General features: G+C 47.8%; 1 protein-coding gene across 14 annotated transcripts in view; it reads right to left on the bottom strand.

The window, feature by feature from the left end:
* Window positions 1–22,691, bottom strand: part of TRERF1 (transcriptional regulating factor 1) — a 188,483-nt gene that overhangs the window by 16,575 nt on the left and 149,217 nt on the right. For 9 of the 14 annotated variants that reach the window (XM_015600579.2, XM_015600572.2, XM_015600574.2 and 6 more), the window contains 10 exons: window positions 19,501–21,199; window positions 18,162–18,208; window positions 17,101–17,251; window positions 15,769–16,068; window positions 12,024–12,408; window positions 11,277–11,343; window positions 10,108–10,247; window positions 9,872–9,975; window positions 8,358–8,433; window positions 1,298–1,386 (listed from right to left, as the gene is read on the bottom strand). In XM_015600579.2, the coding sequence (XP_015456065.1) occupies window positions 1,298–1,386; window positions 8,358–8,433; window positions 9,872–9,975; window positions 10,108–10,247; window positions 11,277–11,343; window positions 12,024–12,408; window positions 15,769–16,068; window positions 17,101–17,251; window positions 18,162–18,208; window positions 19,501–20,940 (2,799 nt within the window). In that variant the 5' untranslated portion in view covers window positions 20,941–21,199. The remainder of the gene's footprint in view (window positions 1–1,297; window positions 1,387–8,357; window positions 8,434–9,871; window positions 9,976–10,107; window positions 10,248–11,276; window positions 11,344–12,023; window positions 12,409–15,768; window positions 16,069–17,100; window positions 17,252–18,161; window positions 18,209–19,500; window positions 21,200–22,691) is intronic. The other 5 variants (XM_015600577.2, XM_015600578.2, XM_006926553.3 and 2 more) reach the window with 3 other exon arrangements.

Here is a 22,691-nt window from a genome sequence, read left to right as displayed (position 1 = left end):
GTAAATGTATTTTAGAGAGAAAAAATTCTTTGTTTAGCTCATATATGTCTAAGCTCAAAGTGGGGTTCAATAATGTGGGTTTTCTGGAGGCAGGTAAAAGGCTGGTGGTACCTGGGGGGTGGGACACAGCCAATTGCATGGTGAGATGAGAAAGGCACTACTAGAGGTCCTGTCTCCCCAAAGTTGTCCCCTTCACATCTACCTGATATCTTGAATTTCTATACTAGAATCACCCGGGGAGTGAGGATAATGTCCCAGAGAGCCTTTGCTTTAAAAACCTACATTGCCTGGCAAGTATGACACACAAATCTATCATCAGTTAGCAAGGTGTGAGGCCTTCAAGGAATAAGGCCTAGGACAGGTCAGTCCTGGGGAAGGTAACTCAAGAACTATCAGAATGTAGGAGCTGCTGGGCAAAGAATGTGGTGGCCTCTAAGGCAGGGAAAGGCAGGAGTGAATGTAGATTGAAGATGAAGAACTGGAGAAAAAGTCCACCTGTTCTGATTCTCATTCGTCAAGGCCTTAGATTAAGGTCAGGAGACATGTACCCTGGACACCACTGGGGGCATCGGCCCAAGCTGGAGCCAGTGGAAGCTGTCACTTGTGACCCTGTTCTCTGTGGACCTGGATATCTTAATGACTTTAATAATACAATATAGCTCCATCATTCATCGGTCTGCTGAAACACTCTTTGAATTATTTTAACTTTTAGCCCAAACCACCTCTCAGCCAATTAAGGCCTCCCAGGTTTATCATCTGCTCTATATAAAGTGCTATTTCGTCTATGTGAAAGAGTTCTATTTTGCTGTGAAATGTTGTATATGTAAAGTATTATTTTTATTATTACTGTCTTTATGATTAGGGGCCCAACACCAGAAACTCTACTACTGGCTAGGGGAAGGGTACTTATCCTCCCATCTCTAATTTCCCAGAAAAAAAATTCTGTCAAGAACATGATAGATCTGTCAAATATACATGAAACAAATTATGTAAATTGTGTACCAGAAGCCCCAGCTCTATTTATGCTGATAGAATGTATAAGGTACACATTTTTATTAAGATAAAAATAACCCCACATTATTGCCACATCCAAATATTTTATGTCTTCCTTTCTCTCACAGTCCCAATACCAGGGCCATGCTACCCCATAACAAATGCCACCTTTCATCAGTGAGGAGTGGAAGCCATCCTTTTTGTGAGAGCATTACACCAGTAATCAAATATATCTATATATATCTTTAAGTGTACAATTTCCCAAATTCAGTTTTAAGAGAGCAATGGGAGGAAGTATGCTTACCATCTTCTGTACAAAAATAAAGTCTTTGCTGTAAGTGGCTAGTGCTTTATTAAACAGTTTTCTTTCTAGGGAGGTCCACTTGTCCGAACCTACAACAAAACACAAACTTCATAAGAACAGCTCACAGTTTGCCCCACTTTGTTCGTTCCAAATTCATAGGTCGTCTCACTTTAGTGGCTGGTTTACTTAGTTAAGTTACAAAATAAAACTGTTCAGCAAATGATATAATACTCATCAAGCTCCTTTTTGAACAAAAGCCAGTGTAGTATAATGGTTAGCAGGCCCGACACCTGGGTTCAAATCTCAGCTATGGCCTTGACCTTGGCACATTACTGGACCTAAGACTCAGTTTTGTTACCTACAAATGGGAATAATTCTAATTGTCCTCACCTCTTAGGATTTTTGCAAAGGTTAAAGATAATGCACAAAGTGTCTAGCTTAGAGACTGGGAAACAGTGAGTGTTCACCAAATTTTAGCTACAGTTCTTATGTAATTATGATGTTCATGAGTGCAAGTGTTCATGTAGCAAGCACTCTTCAAGATGAGGTAGATTCAGGAGTCTCCACCCTCAAGATGTTCACAGTCTAATGGACAGACAAACCAGTAGGCCACTGCATAAAAGGTGATGACTGCAATGATGAAAGTAGAGGTCAGGTGCCAATGGGACACAAAGGAGGAACACCACACTCAGGTTAGGGCCAGGGCAGCTGGGAAGGCTTCTGGGCAGAGAAAACATCTGAGTTGAGTTTTCAAGGACACAAAAGCCAGTCAGGCAAGAAGGAGATGGAAGGGAATTCTGGGGAGAGGAGGTGTGTGTGCAAAGTCAGAGGCAAGCAGTGAGAGGATGCATTTAATTCATTCATTCAACAGGTATTTGGTGTGTACTACATGCAAGACACTGTGCTGGGAAAAGAAAAAAGCTAACATTTATAAGTGTTATAAGTGCTTACTAGGTGCCAAGTTCTAAGTACTTCACAGATATTAGTCATTTGGTTCTACCAACAACTCTGTAAGATTGGTATTACTGTTACCCATTTTACGGTTGAGAAAATGTAGGTGTTTAAGGAATGAGCAAGGATCCAAAACAGTTCAACCACAGGGTTCTAGCAGAGGGAGAGCAAAGTTTGCCTGGAGAGGTGAGTGGGACCAGTTGCTGACAGACCTGCAGACGAATGAAAAGGAGGCCCTACAGAGCTGGGCTGGTGCTTCTGTCTTGCTGGCTAAACTTGATATTCATCTTCTTCCTCCATAAAAGAGAGCAGGATAGGCAGGCAGATGGTCATAGAGAAAGGTACTGGGCTGTTTGGAGCAAGAAATAAGACCTATTTCTAAGGGTAATCCTGCTTCTGGGGGCTTCGGGGAAGACTCAATCACTGTGGCTGGTTTGCATAAAAGTCAGCCTCGTGCTTCTGGTTTTTTGAATTCTCATCTCTGGTTCATTAGATGGCATACGGCTGGAACTCTGACATGCTATCACTTCTGAGAGCTATAACCCCCCAAACCACAGTATTTCCCCCTTCAACCAGGAAAAGCCAAAGGTTTGCACTTTGCCATAGTTGATTGATGGGGCCAAAGTACAGGAAAACTAAATTGGTTCTTCCCTTGAAGTTTCAGCCAAAATTAGTGAATCAGGTGAAACCACTCCAGACAGACAGGAAGTCCTCCAGAGTTTGAGGGCAGCTCTCTAAGACCTGGTGAGATGCGAAGAGGGCCATGCAGCTGTTGCAGGCCAGCACCCAGTCTCTATGGTGGGCATACTTTCTTCCACCCGATCCTAGGTTCATCACCTGATTACTGCCCCCCAGGCCTGCCTACTTGTGAGAAGCATGTCTCTTTGTATCCCCAAATGGCTTGCCAGTTGCAACCCTATATAAGGTGAAGTAACTTCTTGGACCATCTGTTGTGGGGGATTCCCAAGCTTCATGGGGGAAGCAGATCTTCCCCCCGACTTCTCGGTGGATTTTAGGGCTGCTGCTCTGCGATGGGATCTTTAGTTTTCCTGATTCCAGAGTGTTCATTCTGCACCACCAGTCCTGGATTCGAAGTGGGCTGCACTCTCTCACTTTCCTCTGTGTCACCCTCCCACTCTCAGGGCTGTAGCCGCTGGGGCAGGGAGCACGTGTTCAGACAATAAGTGTTGGCTCCTCTTAGTAGTCCTAGGGTCCATACTTTAGTGCAAATGATAGCGCTGTGGGCATGTGTCTGTCAAACAAAGGCATCCATGAATCAAGAGGCAGAGGCATGGCCAGATGAGCAAATCCCTTCTCAAGCGCTCACTAGAGTGGACCCTGTCTTCGCTGCACCCTGATCATGAGATTCCTATTGGGCTGAGAATCCATCCCAAGGCTCCTGGACTGAGTCCCCAAGTCCCCAGATTAAAACCTGGTATATAGAAATAACACCTGAATAACACCCAAATAATGTCACTGTGCTGTGATTTAAAAAAAAAAAAAAAGTGACTTTCATCAGACCATAGGCTAGAAATCTGGTTCTGCCATTTATACCTTCTGTGGCCCCAGGCAAGTTTACTTAACTTCTCTGAATATCAGTTTCCTCTCCTGTGATGAAGGGATCAGGACAGTGACTCTATGACTGACAGCATTTAGTCCTAAGTGAATGCACAGTAAATGTTTTAGATCTTAACTGGCCGCTTGGAGAGATTTCAAATCAGCCTGAAGCTATGGGACACACGGTGTCCCCTCCTGAGCTATGCATTAGTGGCACTCAGGAAGACCACCAGGCCTTGCCTGCTTTGTGTACGCATAAACCCACAGCCTTACTCCTGGCTGATCATAACTTCTATCTTCTACTTCCTGGCCCTGAAATCCTTCTGTAATAGTCAGGGAAAGGCTCAGGCATCCCCCATCCCTGTAGTCTGTCCGACAGCAGCACTTTCCTCATTCTTAGACAAGGTTTTCTAAGCCAGCCCTTCTTAGATTGTGCGTCTTGGACAAAGTCCAGGATAAAATGAAAAACCAAGGCGGGGGGCTGCCTCGAATCCTCCCGTCGCCTTCCTCTCTAAGATCCCTGCTGTCCAGTCAGCATGCACACAGAGCCAGTGGGCTGACACTCCCCCAGCACTCATTTGTTCTACCTGGGGATTCCTGGCTATCGGGCTATAATCAGCAGGGGCCCCTAACAAGATGATTAAGGCTAATTACAAAGAGCCTAATTAGTTGGAGGAAACTGGTGCAACAGTATCCAGAGGAAAATGTTCTCAGCATCCGTTGCTGGGAAACAGGCTCTGAACCGTGGCTAAATTTGGGGCAATCTATAGCAGACCGAGGCAACTGAAGAGACATGGAGGGGTGACAGAAGTTTGGGCATGGCATCTTTTAAAGAGGGCCTTTCTCTCTTCTTTTCAAGATATTTAAAACTTTTATTGATGCTGTTGTTATTGCAGTTATACAAGAAAGACATGTTCAATGTAGGAGGACTACAAAAGGACTGTTTTTATACTAGATCTTCATTTCTGTGAAAGGTTCTCCATAGTGGGTGAAGGCTGAATAAATTTTTTTAGGGATGCAGGGTAAGGCAGGCTGCTATTAAAGTTCCCTCCAGAAGCACAAGGAAGGAAGGCCTTGATCTGAATCCAGAATTCGAGCTTGTCCATTAACTGTTCTTTACAAGTGCTGTGGCAGGTAAAGCAAGTGAGTAAGTGTTAATTCAGTTCCTGCCCTTCGGGGAACCACTCTCTAGCTAGAAACATGGGCTAAGAATGCCTGCAAAATGACATGGTGGTTGTGTTTCTTACAAAGTACTTTCCTGAGTATGTAATCCTAACTCCTCATCAAATTGGGGCAGCTTCCAAGACAAGAGAGCAGGCTTCTCCCAACTGAATGGGTGTTAATTTCCTCCAGGTCTTCCCCATCTCCAGAGTGTGAGGTCAGGCTTTAGGACCCAGTGAGCATTTGGACGGTGGTGGGAGCCAATAGTAGCTTCTGTTGAACCCCTGCCAGAAAACCCAGGGCCAGTTCTGACACGCCCTCTACTCTGCGCCCATCTGCAGGGACGGCCAGTTCAATGGAAAACCAAAGATGCTACAAACCCTCTAATCACAACCAGGCATCCTCCTAACCCTGACTACCCATGCACAAGGCCTCCCTACTCAATCCAACTGCCAACTGGGAGTCATTGCAAACAACTGCTACCTGCACCTGGGTGGAGGGCGCTGAGAGAGGATTGGACCGAGCACCTTGGTGTGGATTAAAGAGCACTGGGACTCACTGCAATAGCACAATTCTCCGAGAATCTCAACATGGCCTCTTTGGCCTGGGCGGCAGCCCCCGGACCTGGGCGAGCTGTCCACCCACACCAGTCTCTCTTGGGCCCCTATGTCAGTTACTTTTTCTTTTTCTTATCGAATTGCTTGGGATGGGGCGGGAAAGGGAAGGTCATGAGTAAAGTAAGGAAAGTGATTTCCACAGGCTTGTGTCTCTCTCTCTCCCTCAAACTTGCAGCCTTCCTCCCTGAACCCATTCTTTCCACCTTCCCTCCAGGGCACAGACAAACCCTAAAGATGTGACCTCTCTTTGGACAACTGGGAGCCTGGAGTGCGATTCCAGGGCCAGAAGTCAGAGCTGGGAGTCGGGGTGGGGTGACACTGGTCATAGCCACAGAGCCAGAGGCCAAATGACGACATCCAGAAGAGAGTGTCCCGGTGAGGAACTGAGCTGACAGACAGTTCTACTAGAGAGCAGCCCAATGGGGCTTGGCACAAAGGCCAAGGCAGGATAGGGAGACAGGCATGGGATTAATCAACACCCTAGAACCAAATAAGAAACATGAGGTGGGGCAAGGAAGTCCTGGCTGGTAGCTAGAGCATGTGATGTGGGTAGACTCTGTGGCTTCCCCTATGGCTTGGAAGGAAAATGTTAACGGGACAGAATCAGGTCAGACTTTGGAGATCAGTGACCTCTGCCCTTTTTGCTCATAATTCTAGAAGATTCTCTGGGGCCGGTCTGTGATTATTTCCTGGAGAAGGAAAGTGACTGATATAGGCGAGTACTCATTTCTTGGGGACACACAGCCGGCAAGATGCCAACCCTTCACACTGCAGCCCCACTTCTCTTGCCTCCAAGAGTTGAAATGATTCCAGGAAGCAACCAAGTTCTTCCTGGTCTGCCTGCTGGGGGAGGGGATGAGCAAAGGATTAGCTAGGAACCCCTAATCCCAACAGATCAATAAATTTTAGTAGACTTAAAGGCCCTCTAATTTCAAAGTTCCTGGAATTACTTTAGTGTCTTTTGGGCAGGAGTGGCTTCTAGTCTTTAGCTTTCTAACCTTTCTTATGTCATGTCACACACAAAAAATAATATGATTTACTTGGCAGACTGGGAAGAATTGGCAGACTGGGAAGAAGTGGAGGGCATTAGGGTCCCAGATGAGGTTGCTCACAACTAGAGCTGATCACCCCAGGTACCCTGAGGGCCAAGGGCAGCCGCATCTCACAGCAGATGATTTGGAAGCTCCTTCTCATCACCCAACTGTCTCACTCACTGTGCTTGAGACAGGCTCTAGGAGGCTGGACAGCTGGTCAGGGTTTAATGGACAGCAGATGACGCTCAGGATTAGGAGAGGATTGAACTATTTCCATGGCAGATTAGGGAGAAAACTCTCACATTTTTCTACCCACACTTGGAGCAGACACCAAGCAGGAAATGATGGAGACTATATTACGAAACCACTCCTTTAGGCCACTGGTTAAATGACAGATTTCTTATCCCTTGTGTCCATTTAGTGCTTGCCTAATTCCAGCAGTAGCCTATGCACTGAGAGTGATCTACAGGCAGATATCCTGGGCTTGCTGTGCTCAGACGAGTGGCTTCTGAGGCTTTTCCCCCTGTGGTAACAGGCAGGAAGGTCAACTCATAAGAGAAACACATTAAGTGAGGCAAACAGTGGTGGGGACAGACTGCCCATTGAAAATGCTCCAGTATTTGTAAAGAAGCCCTCGCCTTAGGCCTATCTGGCCACCTGGACCAAGCAAGGACCAGAAAAAGTATTACCAGGTCCCCAAACCCACTAAAGCATTTAGTACCTACCAATACGGGGTCTGCCCAAGGCACCAAGGAAACCTGAAAATAACTAAAAATCAAGGGGCACTAGAGGACTCAGCCCCCTCTAAAAGAGAAAACCTAGGCAGGTTTGTGGAGACCCTCCAAATGGATGGGTTTACCAATTAACGGAAATAAAAATGCGGACTATACAAATTTCATTTGTCATCTCTTAGGCTCCCCAACCTGCTCCTTCTCTTTCATGATTCTTATTCAACTCTTGAAGGTGTTTTCTCCCTCCCTCTTACTCGTGATGCCATCGTTAATCCACACTCTCGAAAGACAAACTCACATGCAGATGAAGATGTGTATGTACATGTACCACTTCTGCTATCAGAATGATCTGCTGCTTAACAATCAACAGGCTTCCCCCTCAGACTCCATCCTGCACAAGGTGGAACTGTCTGGCCATGTCTGTCATAGTCACTGTTTCATCTTAGTGCTTAAGACAGTCCCTTCTATACAGTAGTGCTCAGTACATAACTGTTTGATAAATGAATAATAATGACAGTCTCTAGGACGTGCCAGGCATTGGCCTACATATACTATCTCTAATCTTCACTGCAAGGGATGGAGTATGAGTCCCATTTTACAGGTGAGGAAACAAAGGCTGTAGAAGGCCAAGGGGTGCAGGCAAGAGTTGAACCCATGTCTACTGATTCTAAAGCTGAGGGGCTGCTGCTAAGTGTTGTTGCCTCTGTGCTATACGCGCTGTGGCTCTCTTCCCCAGTGCACCAGTCTCACTGCCATCCGTGCAGGCACTGTCCATGACTGCCTAACTCTTGGCACACCCATGAGGGGCAGGAGCCTATACAGATAAATGCCCAATAGTACCCAGTCAACAGACACAAATGCCCCATCAGCTACACCCCAGAAGGCCTTGAGATCTCAAGTGGTAATTAGGACAGAATCAGTGCTATCTATTATTAAAAAGTGACACAACCAAACATGCAAACAGCCTGCTCCCAGGAAACAATAGGGCACAGGGCTCCTGGCAACCTACCGGCATAGTGGTAATTTGCTAAAGGATGACATTTTAACCGGACGGGCTTCCGCAGCAGCAGCATTTCCAGAGCAGCCTGCAGACCCATGGGAGAGAAAAGGCGACAGTCAGTAATGGGTCTGTGTTTCCAGGGGAAACCATCTAACAGGGAAAAGGGGTTGGCACTGCAGAGCTTGGGGCTTGGGGCGCTGGGAGGAAAACCAGAAGGAGATTGCCCTAATCGGGGTTCCCTCTGGTCAGCACCCAACAGCTCCCCCAGCCCATGCCTGTAGCTAGCTGGTCATGTCGGAGACCCCACTCCTTCCTTGGTGAGGGCCCCAGCCCCAAGGAGCTGGTGAGGCCTCCTCTGAATGTTGGCTGAGTCTCTCGGGAAGGACTGAGGAAATGAGTGGGTGATTTGTAACTGTTTTTGCAGAAAAATCACATGTTTCATTACAATTGAACACAAACAGCTGTATTAGTGATGACTGTACATGACTGTACTAGACACTGTCCTCACGGAGAGCCTAGCTAAATAAACCCTTTCAAATCTGTCTCGTTTAGCCTTGTTGACTTTAAAAAAAAAAAAAATGCTGCAGCTGGAGTTGAGCAGTAGATGGTTTAGCGGCAGAGCAAGGTCTAGAATCTTGCTATTCCAAGTGTGGGCCACTGGCCAGTGGCACGGGCATCGCCAGGAGCATGTTTTAAAGGCAAAACCTTGGGCCCCACCCCAGAACTGCTGAACTAGAACCCGCATTTTAATAAAATTCCCTGGGTGATTCATGTGCATGTTAAAAGTTTGAGAAATGCTGCCCTGCAACACCAATCTCAAAGGGTTAAGGAGAGTTCTCCAACATTCTAGAAAATACCTGAAGGGCATCAATAATCTCATGGGTAGGTAGTACTGGGACACTGGCTGACATTCACGTTTTCATATAATCAAAAAGCAGGAAGCTAGATCTGGTACAAGATGTGTTTACTAAAGGGGAAAATGAGGTTCGTGCTTGAGTGATCTCACTGAGAGTCCAGGTTGAGCAGGCAAGTGGTCAGCTCTGATTCTGGGAAGATGGCACCAAAGTTTTGGTTTGACCAAAGAACTGTGTCAAATGTGGGAGAACGAAACAAACTCTTCATTTTGGTTAAGGGATAAAATGACTTTATGGATATCAACTTTGGCTGATTTCCACAGTAGCGAAGGACAATCAGCAGAGTATGAAAGGCTATTTTAGGCCATCTACCTCTAGCACTGGAGACGTTTTATGATACAAGAGTGCTGAAACGTAATGCTAATTTCCCAAGACCAAGGTGCCATTAATTATTATTCAGATGCGTAAACAGAAGTCCCACTGGAGGTTTTCCCGCAGGTTTTAAAATCTTGACCTACTCACTGAGAGATGGAATACGGAGGCATGTTGACTAGTCATCATATTAATTGGTTGTATGGCAGCTGGGACAACAAAGAAATGGGGAAATAGTTTTCGGAATTCTGACACAAAGACTATGAACTGTGAAGCCAACTTTTCATGGTTCCTTACCATCACATCACCTTTGGCCTCAAAGAGAGAGTGCAAAGCAAATTCAGAATTGGTCCCTCCACCTGGCAATGCACTTGAACAGCACAAATTCAGGAGATTCTCCACTGTTGGGAACAATAAGAGGTCACTGCATCAGGGAAAGCTCAGTATCATGGAAAAACACACAGATCCTGGAGCCAGAGATCTCTGTGAGAGAAAAAAGCCTTTCCCGCCCACTTCTTCCCACATGCCAATACCTCTTTGCTGGAGGTCATGGTTTTCCAACTCTGGCCAGGGCTTCCAGACTAATGTGGCCTTGTGTGTGTCCTGGGCCAGGGCAGAGACATCCTGGAGTTCTGGGATCTCTGCTTGGAATCTTAAGCCAATGTTGATACGTCTTTAATGACAAAAAGAACAACAACAGTGTGGTCTTAAACTGGAGGCCAAGGGCAACTGTCAAGAACTTGAAAAAGAAGGAAACCAGTTCCTTCTGCAAGAAGAATGCAGGGGCACTTCCTCACAGTGTGATCCTAAGATTCCAGGCATAGCCTTTCCACTGGGATAAGGAACAGCTTTTACACTAGGGAGAGATGCTATGGGAGGAAGGGAGAGGTCAGCCTGGGGCTTCACAGCTCTAGAACTGAGAGGGAGGGTGCTAATTGTAAGGGAACAGCTGCCCAGAGCATAGCTATGATAACATCTAAACAAGAAAAATGAGACAAATACAAAGTGCTTATTTCATTTTTTATACCTTTCACACCACTTTCACATAAACTAGCCCATCTGAACCTCACAAAGACCTGTGATATCATCAAGGCAATGACAATTATTCCCATTTAAAAGATGAGTTAACTAAAGCCCAAAAGGTTAATTTGATTAAGACCAAATAACAAAATGGTGCACTCAGGTTTTCTGATTCCTGACTCAATACTTACCACTTTCCCACAGGGTCTCTTTTCTGTGCTTACCCATGAAAATAACCACCTTTCTTTCTCTTCCATTTTACCCTTCACCACCCATCCACTACTCAACAAGTCCATTTGGAGCACTGGCCCAGTATCTTAGGGAGGGGATGGGGGAAGCAAGGACATTTAGAAGAAGCCTCATAGGGAGCTGGGCACTCTGAGAGATGACTCAATGTCACTGGGGGTGTGAAAGCACATGGCCACAACCCAAATGGCCCATGGAGCTGGAAATGGGGATGCTAGGTTCTCTGAACACTGGGCTTCATGCTTTACTAGTCAGTCTTCAGCAAAGGCCTTGAAACACTAGCAATTACAAGGAAACAATGGTACTCAAGAAATACCACCATCCTACAATTTCTACAACTGCTCCCTGAGTGGCCACTCTGACCCAGAAATACTAACTCTACTTCTCAAAGCTCCTCAAAGGCTTCTGTTCTAAAGAATAATTGGTTTTTCCTTACGGTTCAACATCAACGGTCTGCTCTCCAGGCCCAGGGGTGACTGTCACATTGCTGCCATCGATGCTATCTGAAGCGCAAAAACCAGAGGTCACTGGTCAACAGGGAAAGGGTACTGAAGAAACTAGAGCAAATGAGCAGTTACTTACCCAGTCATAATGGGGACCTGTCCTCCCAACCCACACCAGTTATTCTCAACTGTCCCCAAGGAGGCAGGATTATCCATTTTTCTCCTCAGGGTAAGGAGAAGACAGCTGCCCACTCTGGTCTGCCAAGCTATATTATTTCTATGAAACTATTCTTGTTCTAGAAAGATCCTGGCTACAGGCCTCTCCACCCTTGATCTTTGCAGAGCATGCTGAAATGTGGAGGCCTGGTCTTGCACACCATACATAGTCCTATGTGGATGCCTACTTGGCATATTTATTTTGGGTCTCTTATAAGATTATCCACAGCACAATCTTACTTAGTGTATGCACATTTCAACTGCTTCCTTATCGCAGAGACTGTACTTACAGCTTTTGGTGTCTTCCCAGCTAGACTATGATTCCCTGAGGATAAATGTAATACACTTAATACTAAGTATTTCTAGCACCTAGCACAGTGCCTGGTACATAAGAGTAGAAACGCTACCAAAGTTGATGGCATGAGATAACTAAAGAAAAGTGAGACCACCCAGGGCGGTGGGTGCCCAGCACAGACAAGGCTGAAATCCCCAGGGTCCCTGAGGAGAAGCATGGGGCGACTCACTGGAGCGACACAGCAGCACACGGGGCGTGGGCGTCAGGGGCGTGAGGGGCAGCTGCGGGTGGGCGCCCGGGCCGTGCCCCGAGATGAGGACATTGCTGAAAAGCCCAGAGCCCTGGCGCACCGGGCTCAGCATGGGCGGAGGCGTATAGGGCGGCAGCTCGTGGGCGGGGTCCAGGAGCAGGTGGTCCCCCAGGACACGCGGGGAGCGCAGCTGACTCTGGTACAAGGTGGCGCCAGAGTAGGAGTTGGCGGGATTGGGGTTGTAGGACGGCGGTGGCGGAATGAAGAGCGGCTCAGGCCGGTGCCGGAACTTTTTCTTCTCAGGTGCAGTCTTGAGAGGCTCCTCAGCTTTGGCGATGGCAGGCTGATGCTTCCTGGGGATTTCCTAAAACCGGGAAAATGATCCGATTCAAATACTTATGCTTTCCCCACAGACCTACCTCACATGCTGAGGGAAGGACAACTTTTATTCTGATGGGGACCTTCTTCCACTTGTCCGACCCCAGTATCCTGTGTCTTAAAAAACAGCTACATCCATTTTCAGACAAGGCGAGTTCTGGTGTCTTGACTAGGAGAAAACTTTGGTTTTGGAGGAAATCCCTAATGTCTGGGGTGGTAGGAATAGTGGGTGGGCAAGAGGGAATAAATTCACATTTTCTATTGCTCATCACTGCATTCCCATCTGGTGTGTGGAAGCCAGCTGAGTGGGCCCTTTAATTCCCCATTGCTCTCTGGGGACAGATATCAGGGACAGATAACACATGCTCTGAAAAGGGGACAGAATAATCGATTCAGGGAAGCTGGGTAGGGGCCATGGGGCAGGAAGACGGGGTCAGGCCTAGCCAAAGCTCCCAGGGGCAGTGATCCCCACTGAGCATTCCTTTGAGGTAACTTTTGGGCTGAGGGAGAGCCATCTATGGTCTTGAAGGCCCACTTCATGTGCTCTCCTAAGACTGGATTTGGTTAACCTTCCCCCTCACCACCCCTCATTACTGCTCCTAGCATTGGTGGCTCATATATAGAAACCCCTTTTCCTACACTGGCTTCCTGTCAGCAGGGTTAGTTTATTTTACGGCAGCGGAACCAAGCATAGTCTGGGAAGAAGATCTGCCACACGGATACATATATAGTAATAAGTAAACATATGCACGTAAATAGATAAGCAGGGCATGCCAAAGCCAAACAAACAGACTTGGGTTGTGTGCCAGCATCAGCCCAGAAAAACCAAGAGCTGAATGTGGCTGGAGAGGCAGCTGCGAAGTTGGGAGAGACCATGGAGATACCTGCAGAAAGGTTCTGGGCAGTCTGTGGTACCCTCCCAGGCCCTGCAGGCCAGTGCGTGTCACAGCTGCAGTCCCTGGCAATTCCTGAGCCCAGAGTGGCGCCTGACTAGAAGGCAGCAGGGGTTGATGGGAAGGGCTGTCCATGGTCATGTGACTAACTGCCTCCAGGTCATGTGACCTGCCCCATTCGCCCTCAGTTCTGGGCTCCTGGCTTTCTGGGCCCCTGCTGCTGCCTTCAGCACTTCAGGCTGCTCCCTCCTGTTTCTCCCTGAGCGTAATTGTCTTCTGGATGCTGCTACAGTCCCCAGGAGGAGAGTCTAGTGAAGCAGGAAGGTGGAGAAAGGAGGAGGGGCAGAGAGGGCCCCTAGGCTCCCCGCTCACCCCCGGGGGTCTCCCCATAGGCCAGAGAGCCCCACTAGGCCTCCTCTCCCCAGCAGAGGGTTCTTCTTTGCCTGAGGCTAAGGCAGAGAGAGGGGACTGAGGAGAATGGAGACAGGATGACTGTGCCCCCAGCTGGGGGAGCAATCCTTAAACTTTACAGCCCGTTCCTGGGTAACTGATGAGGTCATTTGAACATGTGCAGACCTCACGTGACTTCAACTCTGATCTGGAATCCACACCTTTTGGGTTCCTCTATTGAGCCTCTGGTCCTTTACTCTAGCTCTAAACCAGATTTTCTGATCCTCCAGGCAAGGCTCTGAGACTCTGGGCAAGGAAGCCACCCAGAATGTCAGACCTCACTCAATGTCACTTGAGAGGAAGCATTTACAGTGTTCCATCCCACCAAGATATTCAGACTGGAGGTAGGGCCAAGCACTGAGAAGTTTTAAAAGTTCCTCAGTGAGTCCAACCCCTGAAGGTCTGGGGAGAATCTGAGGATCTGAGAGGGGAGGGTCTCAGCTGCCTGTGTTCTAGCTGGCTAGAAACAGAGTTGGAAAGAGAACTCAGGGCTCCTCCCTGAGCATTTTAATTTCTTTATATTGAATGTCAGGATCTTGCTCACATTTACTCAGTCCCACTTACATGCTTCCACTTCAACTTATCTCCCCACTTATGATGTCTCTCTCACCCTTTCCACAAAGCCAAGTTCATCTCTGCCTTCAAAACCCTGCTCAGAACTCCCCTCAAGATGATCTTCTGAGCAAACTCATATCAAACTCTCTTGCCTCTTCCCAGCTAATTACTCTAGCTACTCAGGTGCATTCCTCTCCAGCCACATCCAGGGCTGCCCTGGCCTTAATCTTACTGTCTTGAACTGGGGTGGAGGATGCTGCCTGGGGCTCTGCCTGTATGACTAGGAAGCTTACTGTCTCCAGCTTCCAGCTGAGAATTTTCCAAGGGTAGAAACAGTGTCCCTTCCACCAAATCAGGAACTTCCTTGGGTGAAGAGGGAGCTTGGCTATCATCTCTCTGCCTATTGCTGGTCTTAAATTAAGTCCTGCCAGCTTACACGAAACCTCACTCCCAGAGTTCTCCATTAGTCTTTCCTCTTCTGAGGCTTTGATATTACAGAGAGAACCCAAAAAGCCCTTTCTGGACTTTTCTAGTTCTCTTAATTATCCTCCCTACTCCTAATCTGGCCCAAGGCCACCCTCATGCCTCCTGGAATCCCAGTAGCCACCTAGTCTCAAAGAACAAATATGACCCAGCAACCACTTGTGGTGAAGGGACAAATCTGATATAGTCAAGCACATGGGTTACAGACTCCCACCCCTCCGCCCAGGGAAGGGAGGAGGGGTGGAGGGGGGGAGAGGGAGGGAAGAGAGAGAGCGGGGAGAGAGAAAGAGAAAGGGAGAGAGAATGAGAGAGAGAGAGAGAGAGAGATCTCTGTTCCAGAGCCAAGCTGAGGTGCTTCGGTGAAACACTTGGAATTTGAGAAAGAGAACTTAACAGTGAAAGAGGAACACAAACCTCTTTGCTTTCCTGAGATTGGGGATGGGTGTCTCTCAGTGGAATTACTTCGGGAACTTTAATGAATTAGGTCCTCCAACGGTATTTACACGGGTGTGATATTGAAAATATTAAGCATCTGATAAGGCTGACCATCAGAAAGGGTGCCAGGGTTATTGCCTTTGGTTGTTGGATTTGAGGAGTCTGGAGATCCTGCGGGAGGGGCCGGGGCCCTGGGCAACAGCTATTTATTATCAGGGACAGTACTTATATATTTTAATAACTGATTATCAGCTAAATTATCATCTCTTTTTCAATCTGGAACACCAGGGTCTAACTCAGGGTCTCTCAGGGTCTAACTCAGATCATTAGCTTGGTAGAATAATGGGTGTTTCCTGGGTAGCAGGCAGCGTGGACAGGGATGGGATTCCCAAGGCAGCCTTTGGGGCTCAGTCCTGAGAGGCCAATCCATGTCTGAGCTCAGACCAGTGGCTCTGGAAGATCTGTCCCCATCTCCAAGAAAGCAAAGGGATGTCCCCACCCCAGGCAGGTGGGGCAGCGCAGCAACTCACAGCAGGCGTGCAGGGAACAGCCCCTTGGGGTGAGTGTGGGGGAGAGAGGGTCATCCTCACGAGCACGGGCATCTCGTCGTCCGACATCGAGCTGGCTGGCTTGTCTCTGGCTGAGGGGGCAGCAACGACGCTGTTGGCGAAGCCCTGAGAGCTGGGCTTGGGCGCGAGAAGCTTGACAGGGACAGACACGGGCATGACCATAGGTGTGAGGCTTTCTGCCTCAGGAGGGAGCTGCGGTGGCGGCGGAGGCGGAGGTGGCAGTGGCTGGGGCTGAGGTGGCAGGGCCTTCTCTCCTTCCTCCTACACAGACAATAAAGGCTTTTGATCCTGGGTTGAGAGCAGCTCTCACAGTGGGCACGTACTCTGCTTTTCCTGAAAGGTCCCAGGACATCACGCGTGGGTGATAGAGGACCACTGAAGGGTGGTTTCCTGGCTGCATCTCCAAGTTCCTTGACTCACGTGATGCCAGTTGGCATTGGACAAGGCCATGCACTCTATTTTCTACATTCAAAAAATCTTGACCATGTATCACTTGTATATTAATACAAATACTAAAAATATTTTTTTTGTGCTTGTCACTGCTTTTAAAGGACAAACTTATATAATCTGGAAAAAAAAAAAAGCTCTTGTGCAGCACCTTCTAATTTGATGTCTCATTTTACTCATTGGTCAAATGGAAGACAACGCTCTTTTCCCTGGCATGGTCAGGAGATGGAGTCACCTGAGTAATCTAAAGCTTGGGTGAACAGAGTCAATCCCATAGTCTTAAATTCAGATCGACATATTCAAAGAATTGAGAAATTATTTTACTCTAACTCGAAAACTGCATGGATAGTTCATGACATGGATATCCTACACAGATAATCCGGAGGGTATTTAAATTAAGATCTTTAGATGCTAGAGTCTGACACCGATGCACTGGTGAGGAGGAGATGCTGGCTGAGAGCCTGATGGTCACATTAGCTTTCCTTGGTCATTTGATTACTGACCTGGGAGGCCCGAGTGACCTTTGTCTTAGGTGCTTCAAGCAGCAGAAGTTAAAAATAATATTGCATCTACATGTCTTCTCGGCTGTCTTCTCCAGGAGGTGGGGAGGCTGGAACCTCCTATAAGGATTTCTAGCACCTCTGTTTTTGGCCCTTGTTCATGAGGCCGGTGGAAGTAGGGACCGTTTGATCTGACTGGCTTCCAGTGTCAAAGCTTAAGCATTCCCCACAGGAAAGGACTGTGCCTCCCCAGGTGCCCTCATGGGGCTCACCTCACTCTCTGATGGCAGCAAAGCAAAGCAAGCAGCACACGGCCTGGGAGGGATGGGGACTGGCCCCTGCTAACCTGTTTGAGACTGGGGGAGGCCCTCATCCCACCGTGGGACCGCATGTGGCCATTCAGGGCAGGTAGGCTCTTGAACTCCTTCAGGCAGATGGAGCACGTCAGTTTGTTCTTGGCATCAAATTGCTCTCCAAACACTCCTTTTGGTTGGCCACTGCTCCAGGATAGAGCCAAATGGAGAGGACACACACATCGAGGAAGGAGAACAGTGATTTTATCCTAAGACTTCACATTCCATGACAAACCCATTTTATTTCATCCAGCGCTCCCATGTCCATGGCCTCACTTGTATCACCCCAATGCCCTTCAGGGGACTATGCCCAATTTACAGATGGAAAACTGAGGCTTAACAGTGCGAAAGGGCTTGTTCAAAGTTATGTAAGAGTTGAACAAAACGTCCTTCTTCATTCAAGGCCTTTAGGTGCTAGGTTTTCCCCACCTACAGCTTATTACCCTTCCAGGGTCAGCTTGTGCCCACCTCTTCCAGAACTTTCCCTTAGAGACATGTGTCTAAGTCTTCTGGTTCAGCCTCCAGACCACAGAGTTTCAGCACTCTTATTAGGTTCTGGTTACGTCTTTATTTATTTACCACGCCCATGAGGGGATAAAACAAGTCTGAACTGTTCACTGCAGCATTCTCAAAGCTTAGCTCTATGCCTGGCACATAGTAGGTACTCAGTAAATACTGAATGAATGGACAGTGGATAGAACATAGGCTGGGGAGTCAATCCCAGCATTGCTACTTACTTGATGTGCAACTTTAAGCTCTCTGAGCCTCAGTTTTTTCATTTGCAAAATAAAATAATAGCTAACAGTAATTGAGTGCTTACTCTGTGCTAGGCACAGAGTAATCATGCCGCGCCCCCGCCCCACCTCGGTTACTTTATTACACATAATGTAGTGTCTAGCATACAGTAAGTACTCAAACACAATAGCTGCCATTATTATTCTTGTAAACTTCTTTCAAGAACTGACTTTGAATTTGTAAATGAATCATAGGCGACAACCCAGGAAAACCTCCCAGTCTTCCCAAATACCAATAAACCTCCTTGCACCCATCCTACCTTGATTCCGGGGACCCTGGCTGGGCTCTGCCATCAGGTAGGTGCATCTAATTTTGAGCCATGCAGGACACCGAAAGAAAGAAGAGAAAAAATGTGTTTCTGACAGAAGGAGTCCTTGAGCAGCAGGAACCCCAAGGCTGCACGTCCAGGACTCTGCCCACTCTCCGCCTGACACGACCATGCTCACAGGTGCTCATGCCCTCGCTCTTCCACGCCTGAGACTTCTTCCCCTTGACTGCCCCCTAACTGGGGACCACAGAGCTGTACAAAATAGCATCATGCCAGGAGACCTCCTGCTGGAATTCTTCTCCAGCCTTGACCATGTCATCTTATTCTTATATCACAAAGGCTCTCAGTTACTTCTGGGCCTCAGCCTCACACAAAACAGAATCAAGGGGAGTTCATCGCTGGCCTTCACGCTCCATCAGAGCCCTCTCTCCATCTAACCTGGTACTCTTCTGCCCCTGACCACACTGCCACATGAGTGTAGCACTTGGAACATGCCAAGTCATGAACAGTACCCAGTGCATAGTAGGCTGTTTTGTGGTCAAATACATTTGGGAAACACTCAAGATTTAATAACTGTGGCCTACAGGCTGAACCTGGCCTGTGGACATGTTCTGTTTGGGTAGACTGTTCTTTTAAAATTCTGAATGAGAATCCCATTCAATGGGGCGTTTGTTCTCCAGGCTACCACAGTTGCCACCACTCCTATTGTCTCATACCAGGCCATTTTGCTTATACACCTTAGCTACCTGGATCTCTTTTATCTCTGCCATTACATGTGGTATCCCCTTTGAGAGATTCAGAGTGCACATCAGCATATTAAAGGCACTCAAAAGCCCTGCAACATTGTAACCTGTTTCACAGAATTGCCACCCTCCGCCCCCCCAAGCAAGCAATATGCATTAAACATTCTATGGAACTCCCGTACTGAGTAATATATTTTGAGAACTGCTGTCATAATGCATTCTCCATCCCAAAAGGGGAACAATTTCATAGAGCACACCCTGAGGTTCAAGGGGGACCAGACGCTCCCATTGTGTGGTCCCTGGGCACTTGATTCATTACATGCATCACTAAGGACCTGATGCGGTATTTTGGCCATTTTCTTAGTGAGATCAGATGCTCTATGGAGTAAAGGTTGAGTCAAACTGATTTTGTATTCCAGGCGCCTGGCACAGACAGTGTCTGGCACATGTAGGTTAACACTGGTGGAATGAATAAGTAACCAAAAAAACAGTTGAAGGGGTTGGAGACAGGACTGGGCACTGCATAGACTCAGCCCTGGATGGCCCCGTAGCTGAGATACCAGGAGACACATTCACCGTGAGAATACCTGGGGCCACATGGCACTGGGAGACAGTTGCTGGTGCTGAGGCGCCATGTTGTTGAGGTGGATCCCACTGGGAGACAGGAGTGGCCGATGGGGGAGGGCACTGCTGACCCGGTTCAGGTCTGAGCTTGCTGGGTCTCCCATTCCTGTATCAGGAGGCCCCAGGTCCCCGTGAGAACTCAGCATGACCTGGGTCTGCCTGTCGCTTGCGTAAGTCTTGGGCTGACTGTCCTCGCGCTGCTGGTGCTGGGACAGGTGGCTCTGCTGGTAGAGGGGATGGCTGTAGGGCTGCTGGGGCTCTTGGTAGTAGTACTGGGGCATGGAGCCTAGCTGAATCAGCTGGACAGCGTGCGCCTGCTCTGGGGTGTACTGGTGGGGGTCCCTGTGATAGGAAGGGGGCTGCAGATGCATTTGTTGCTGCTGCTGCTGCTCTTGCAAGTGCTGCATCATGGGTGGGGACTGATAATACTGAGGTATCTGCATTGAACTCTGCCGCAGCTGCAGCTGCTGCTGCGGCTGCTGCTGAGGCTGAGGTGGGCGAATCTGCTGTTGCTGTTGCTGCTGCTGCTGCATTTCTTGCATGGACATACGCTGCTGCCCAGCTTGCTGCTGTTGCTGCTGTTGCTGCTGCGGGTAATACTGGTGCTGCTGTATCTGTTGCATGTGCTGGGACAGCATCTGTGGGGCCTGCAGTGGCTGTCCTCCCTGCACTGACATCTGAGCCAGTGGCTGCTGGTAGTCGTAATATAGGTGCCCTTGGTTAGGGTGCTGCCCGACCTGAAGAGCTGGTTTAGACAGCCCACCAGTGAAACCAGGGTGAGACTGTTGGGACACCTGCTGGTAGCGAGAAGGGATAGCCGGTGCTGAGGACTCTATGGGCTTCTGGGACAGCAGCTGGCGGAGGGCACTGTCAGGAGCTCCATCCATCACTGCTGACTGGGTGTGCAGCACCTGGGCCATATTGTTGACCTGAATACGCAGGTTTTGGTTGGCAAACACCTGGGTGAAGGAGTCTAGCTTGTGCAGGACGCCACTGGTGAGTTTCTGGGTCCGGATCTCGCTGGCCTGGGAGTAGGTATACTGGTAGCCATCGGTGGGTTCAGCCTGGGCCGGTGCCCCCCACATCATGTTTGAGTTGGTCAGGTTGCCACGTAGCTGGACATGGTTTCCAGGCCCTGCATGGCCTCCCCACCCTCCCTGCCTCGAGGTATCCACTTGGCCAAGGTTTTTGGAGCCAACAGGCAAACCTAGACCATCCCGAGTATCTTGAGGGAAGTGGGGGGAAATGGGTGATGCCTGAGGGGCATCCATTCCAGCCCCTGTGACTGTATTCCCATAATTGTGGTTCAGCCCACTGTGGACGCCAAGTGGTGGCTGTTGGTAGAAAAGGTTCTCGCCACTGTGGGCCACATGGTTGGTCTTGTACAGTTGCTGATCTCCCATGGTGCTTGCCTTGGTTGTGAAATGTCCAGCCACAAAACCATAAAAAAAGGTCAGTGAAACAAAGCCAAAAGGACTGAAACCCTGAGAAGGTGAGAGAAAGCGTCCACACTACTCCACGGCTGACATGTCTGTGAAGGTGGCTGGAGCCAGGTGTTCCTGTTGGCCTGTACCACTCATGTACAGAGTGGGGGGTTTTACATCCTCACCAGGGCTGAGGTATGGACCAAACACCACCGTGGTGAAGAGATGCCGCTCACACCTGCAAGACAAATGCAAAGAACAGGAAAGGATTTACGTGGCTGTTTTGCAATGAGCAATTATATCTACCATGACCAGTTATAGAAATAAATACAAAACAGAAGACTTGATTAGAGATAGCCAGTTTCATACATGACATACCCTTTACACTGATTCTGCAGATCTTGACCTTCATGTGAGACGTGACTCTCACTTTTGAGCCATTGTGCAATGGCTCATTAGTCCATTGATTTGTTAATTCATTGTTTTGCTCACTGATTAATTCATCTATTCTTCTGGGATTCTGCTATTGAAAGTCCAGCACTATTCTAGAACCTATAGACATGAAAAAGTTTAAGACATTCATTAATCGACTTATCTGCCCAACAAATACTTATTACACACCTACGAAGTGTAAGACACAAAGCTAGGAAATGATTAAGACGTGGACCAGCTCTTGAGAAGCTTATAGTTAGAAAAGGTGATGGGTCACATGAATAAGTACAAGACAAGAAGGAAAGAAACACATGTGATAAAAAAGTAAAAATCACAGACATGGAATCTCATAGATTAGAGAGTGTATTTCAGGCAGAACAGAACTGAGGAAAATTTCATGGAGGAGTATTGCACTTGTTAGTTTGCATGTTAGGTCAACAGTTACTAGCTTGTGGACCCTCCTCAGAGAAACATCTGTGCACAGGGCTGACCACCTGTCTAGAAGCCCATGATGTGGCCTGGCACAAAAAAACCAGTTGGGCCAATCCAAGTCTGTCTCTTAGAAATACGATCTAGGAAATTTGGAGAGATCGGTCTAGTCTGGTTTGGGTCCAGGTTCTTTCATGGAGCTCAAACTGGGGTATGCAAACCCCTGGGAGTACATGAAGACTTTCCAAGCACTATACATGAGCTCAAAGTTTTAAGAGAAAGTTTCGAGAGGATCAATTCCAGATCCTCAACTCCCATAGAAACTCTTCTCTAGAACTGATGGGTGCTAGAGGTACAAGGCATCCTTTTATATCTGCTCTTTCACGATGGCCCTCCTCCTTTACAAAAGAAAGACAAACCTCTTACCCATACCATCCAAATCTTACCTGGGTCTATTGCCCCAGGGATTAACTGCTGGTCACTACACAAGAGGACATTTTGAAAAGTAAGCAAGCAAGCAACTCTTTCTTTTGCAAGCTGGGCGATTTCCAATTCTTTTTTTATTAGGAAGGCCAAACAGAAGTAATTAAAATATAGTTGTCAGTGATCGCTATGTAATTTTTGGCATATAACTCAGAAGTAGATCTAGAACTGAGCGACCCTGCTTTAACAAAATTGTATTTCTATCTACTAGTACATGTAAATCAAGGTTTTCATAAAAATGAAAAATGGAAAGACAATCGATGCCGATCCTTGTCTCGTGCCTCATGCAATATATAATATTCTTCTTTAAGTAAATAAACAAATTAAAGAATTAACCCAGTACCAGCAATATTCTATTTCTAGACCCAGGTGATAACTGCGTGAAT

The sequence above is a fragment of the Pteropus alecto genome, unplaced genomic scaffold (assembly GCF_000325575.1).
Source record: "Pteropus alecto unplaced genomic scaffold, ASM32557v1 scaffold7, whole genome shotgun sequence".
In the NCBI taxonomy this organism is placed as follows: Eukaryota; Metazoa; Chordata; class Mammalia; order Chiroptera; family Pteropodidae; genus Pteropus; species Pteropus alecto.
This window is presented reverse-complemented; position numbering and strand designations above follow the sequence as displayed.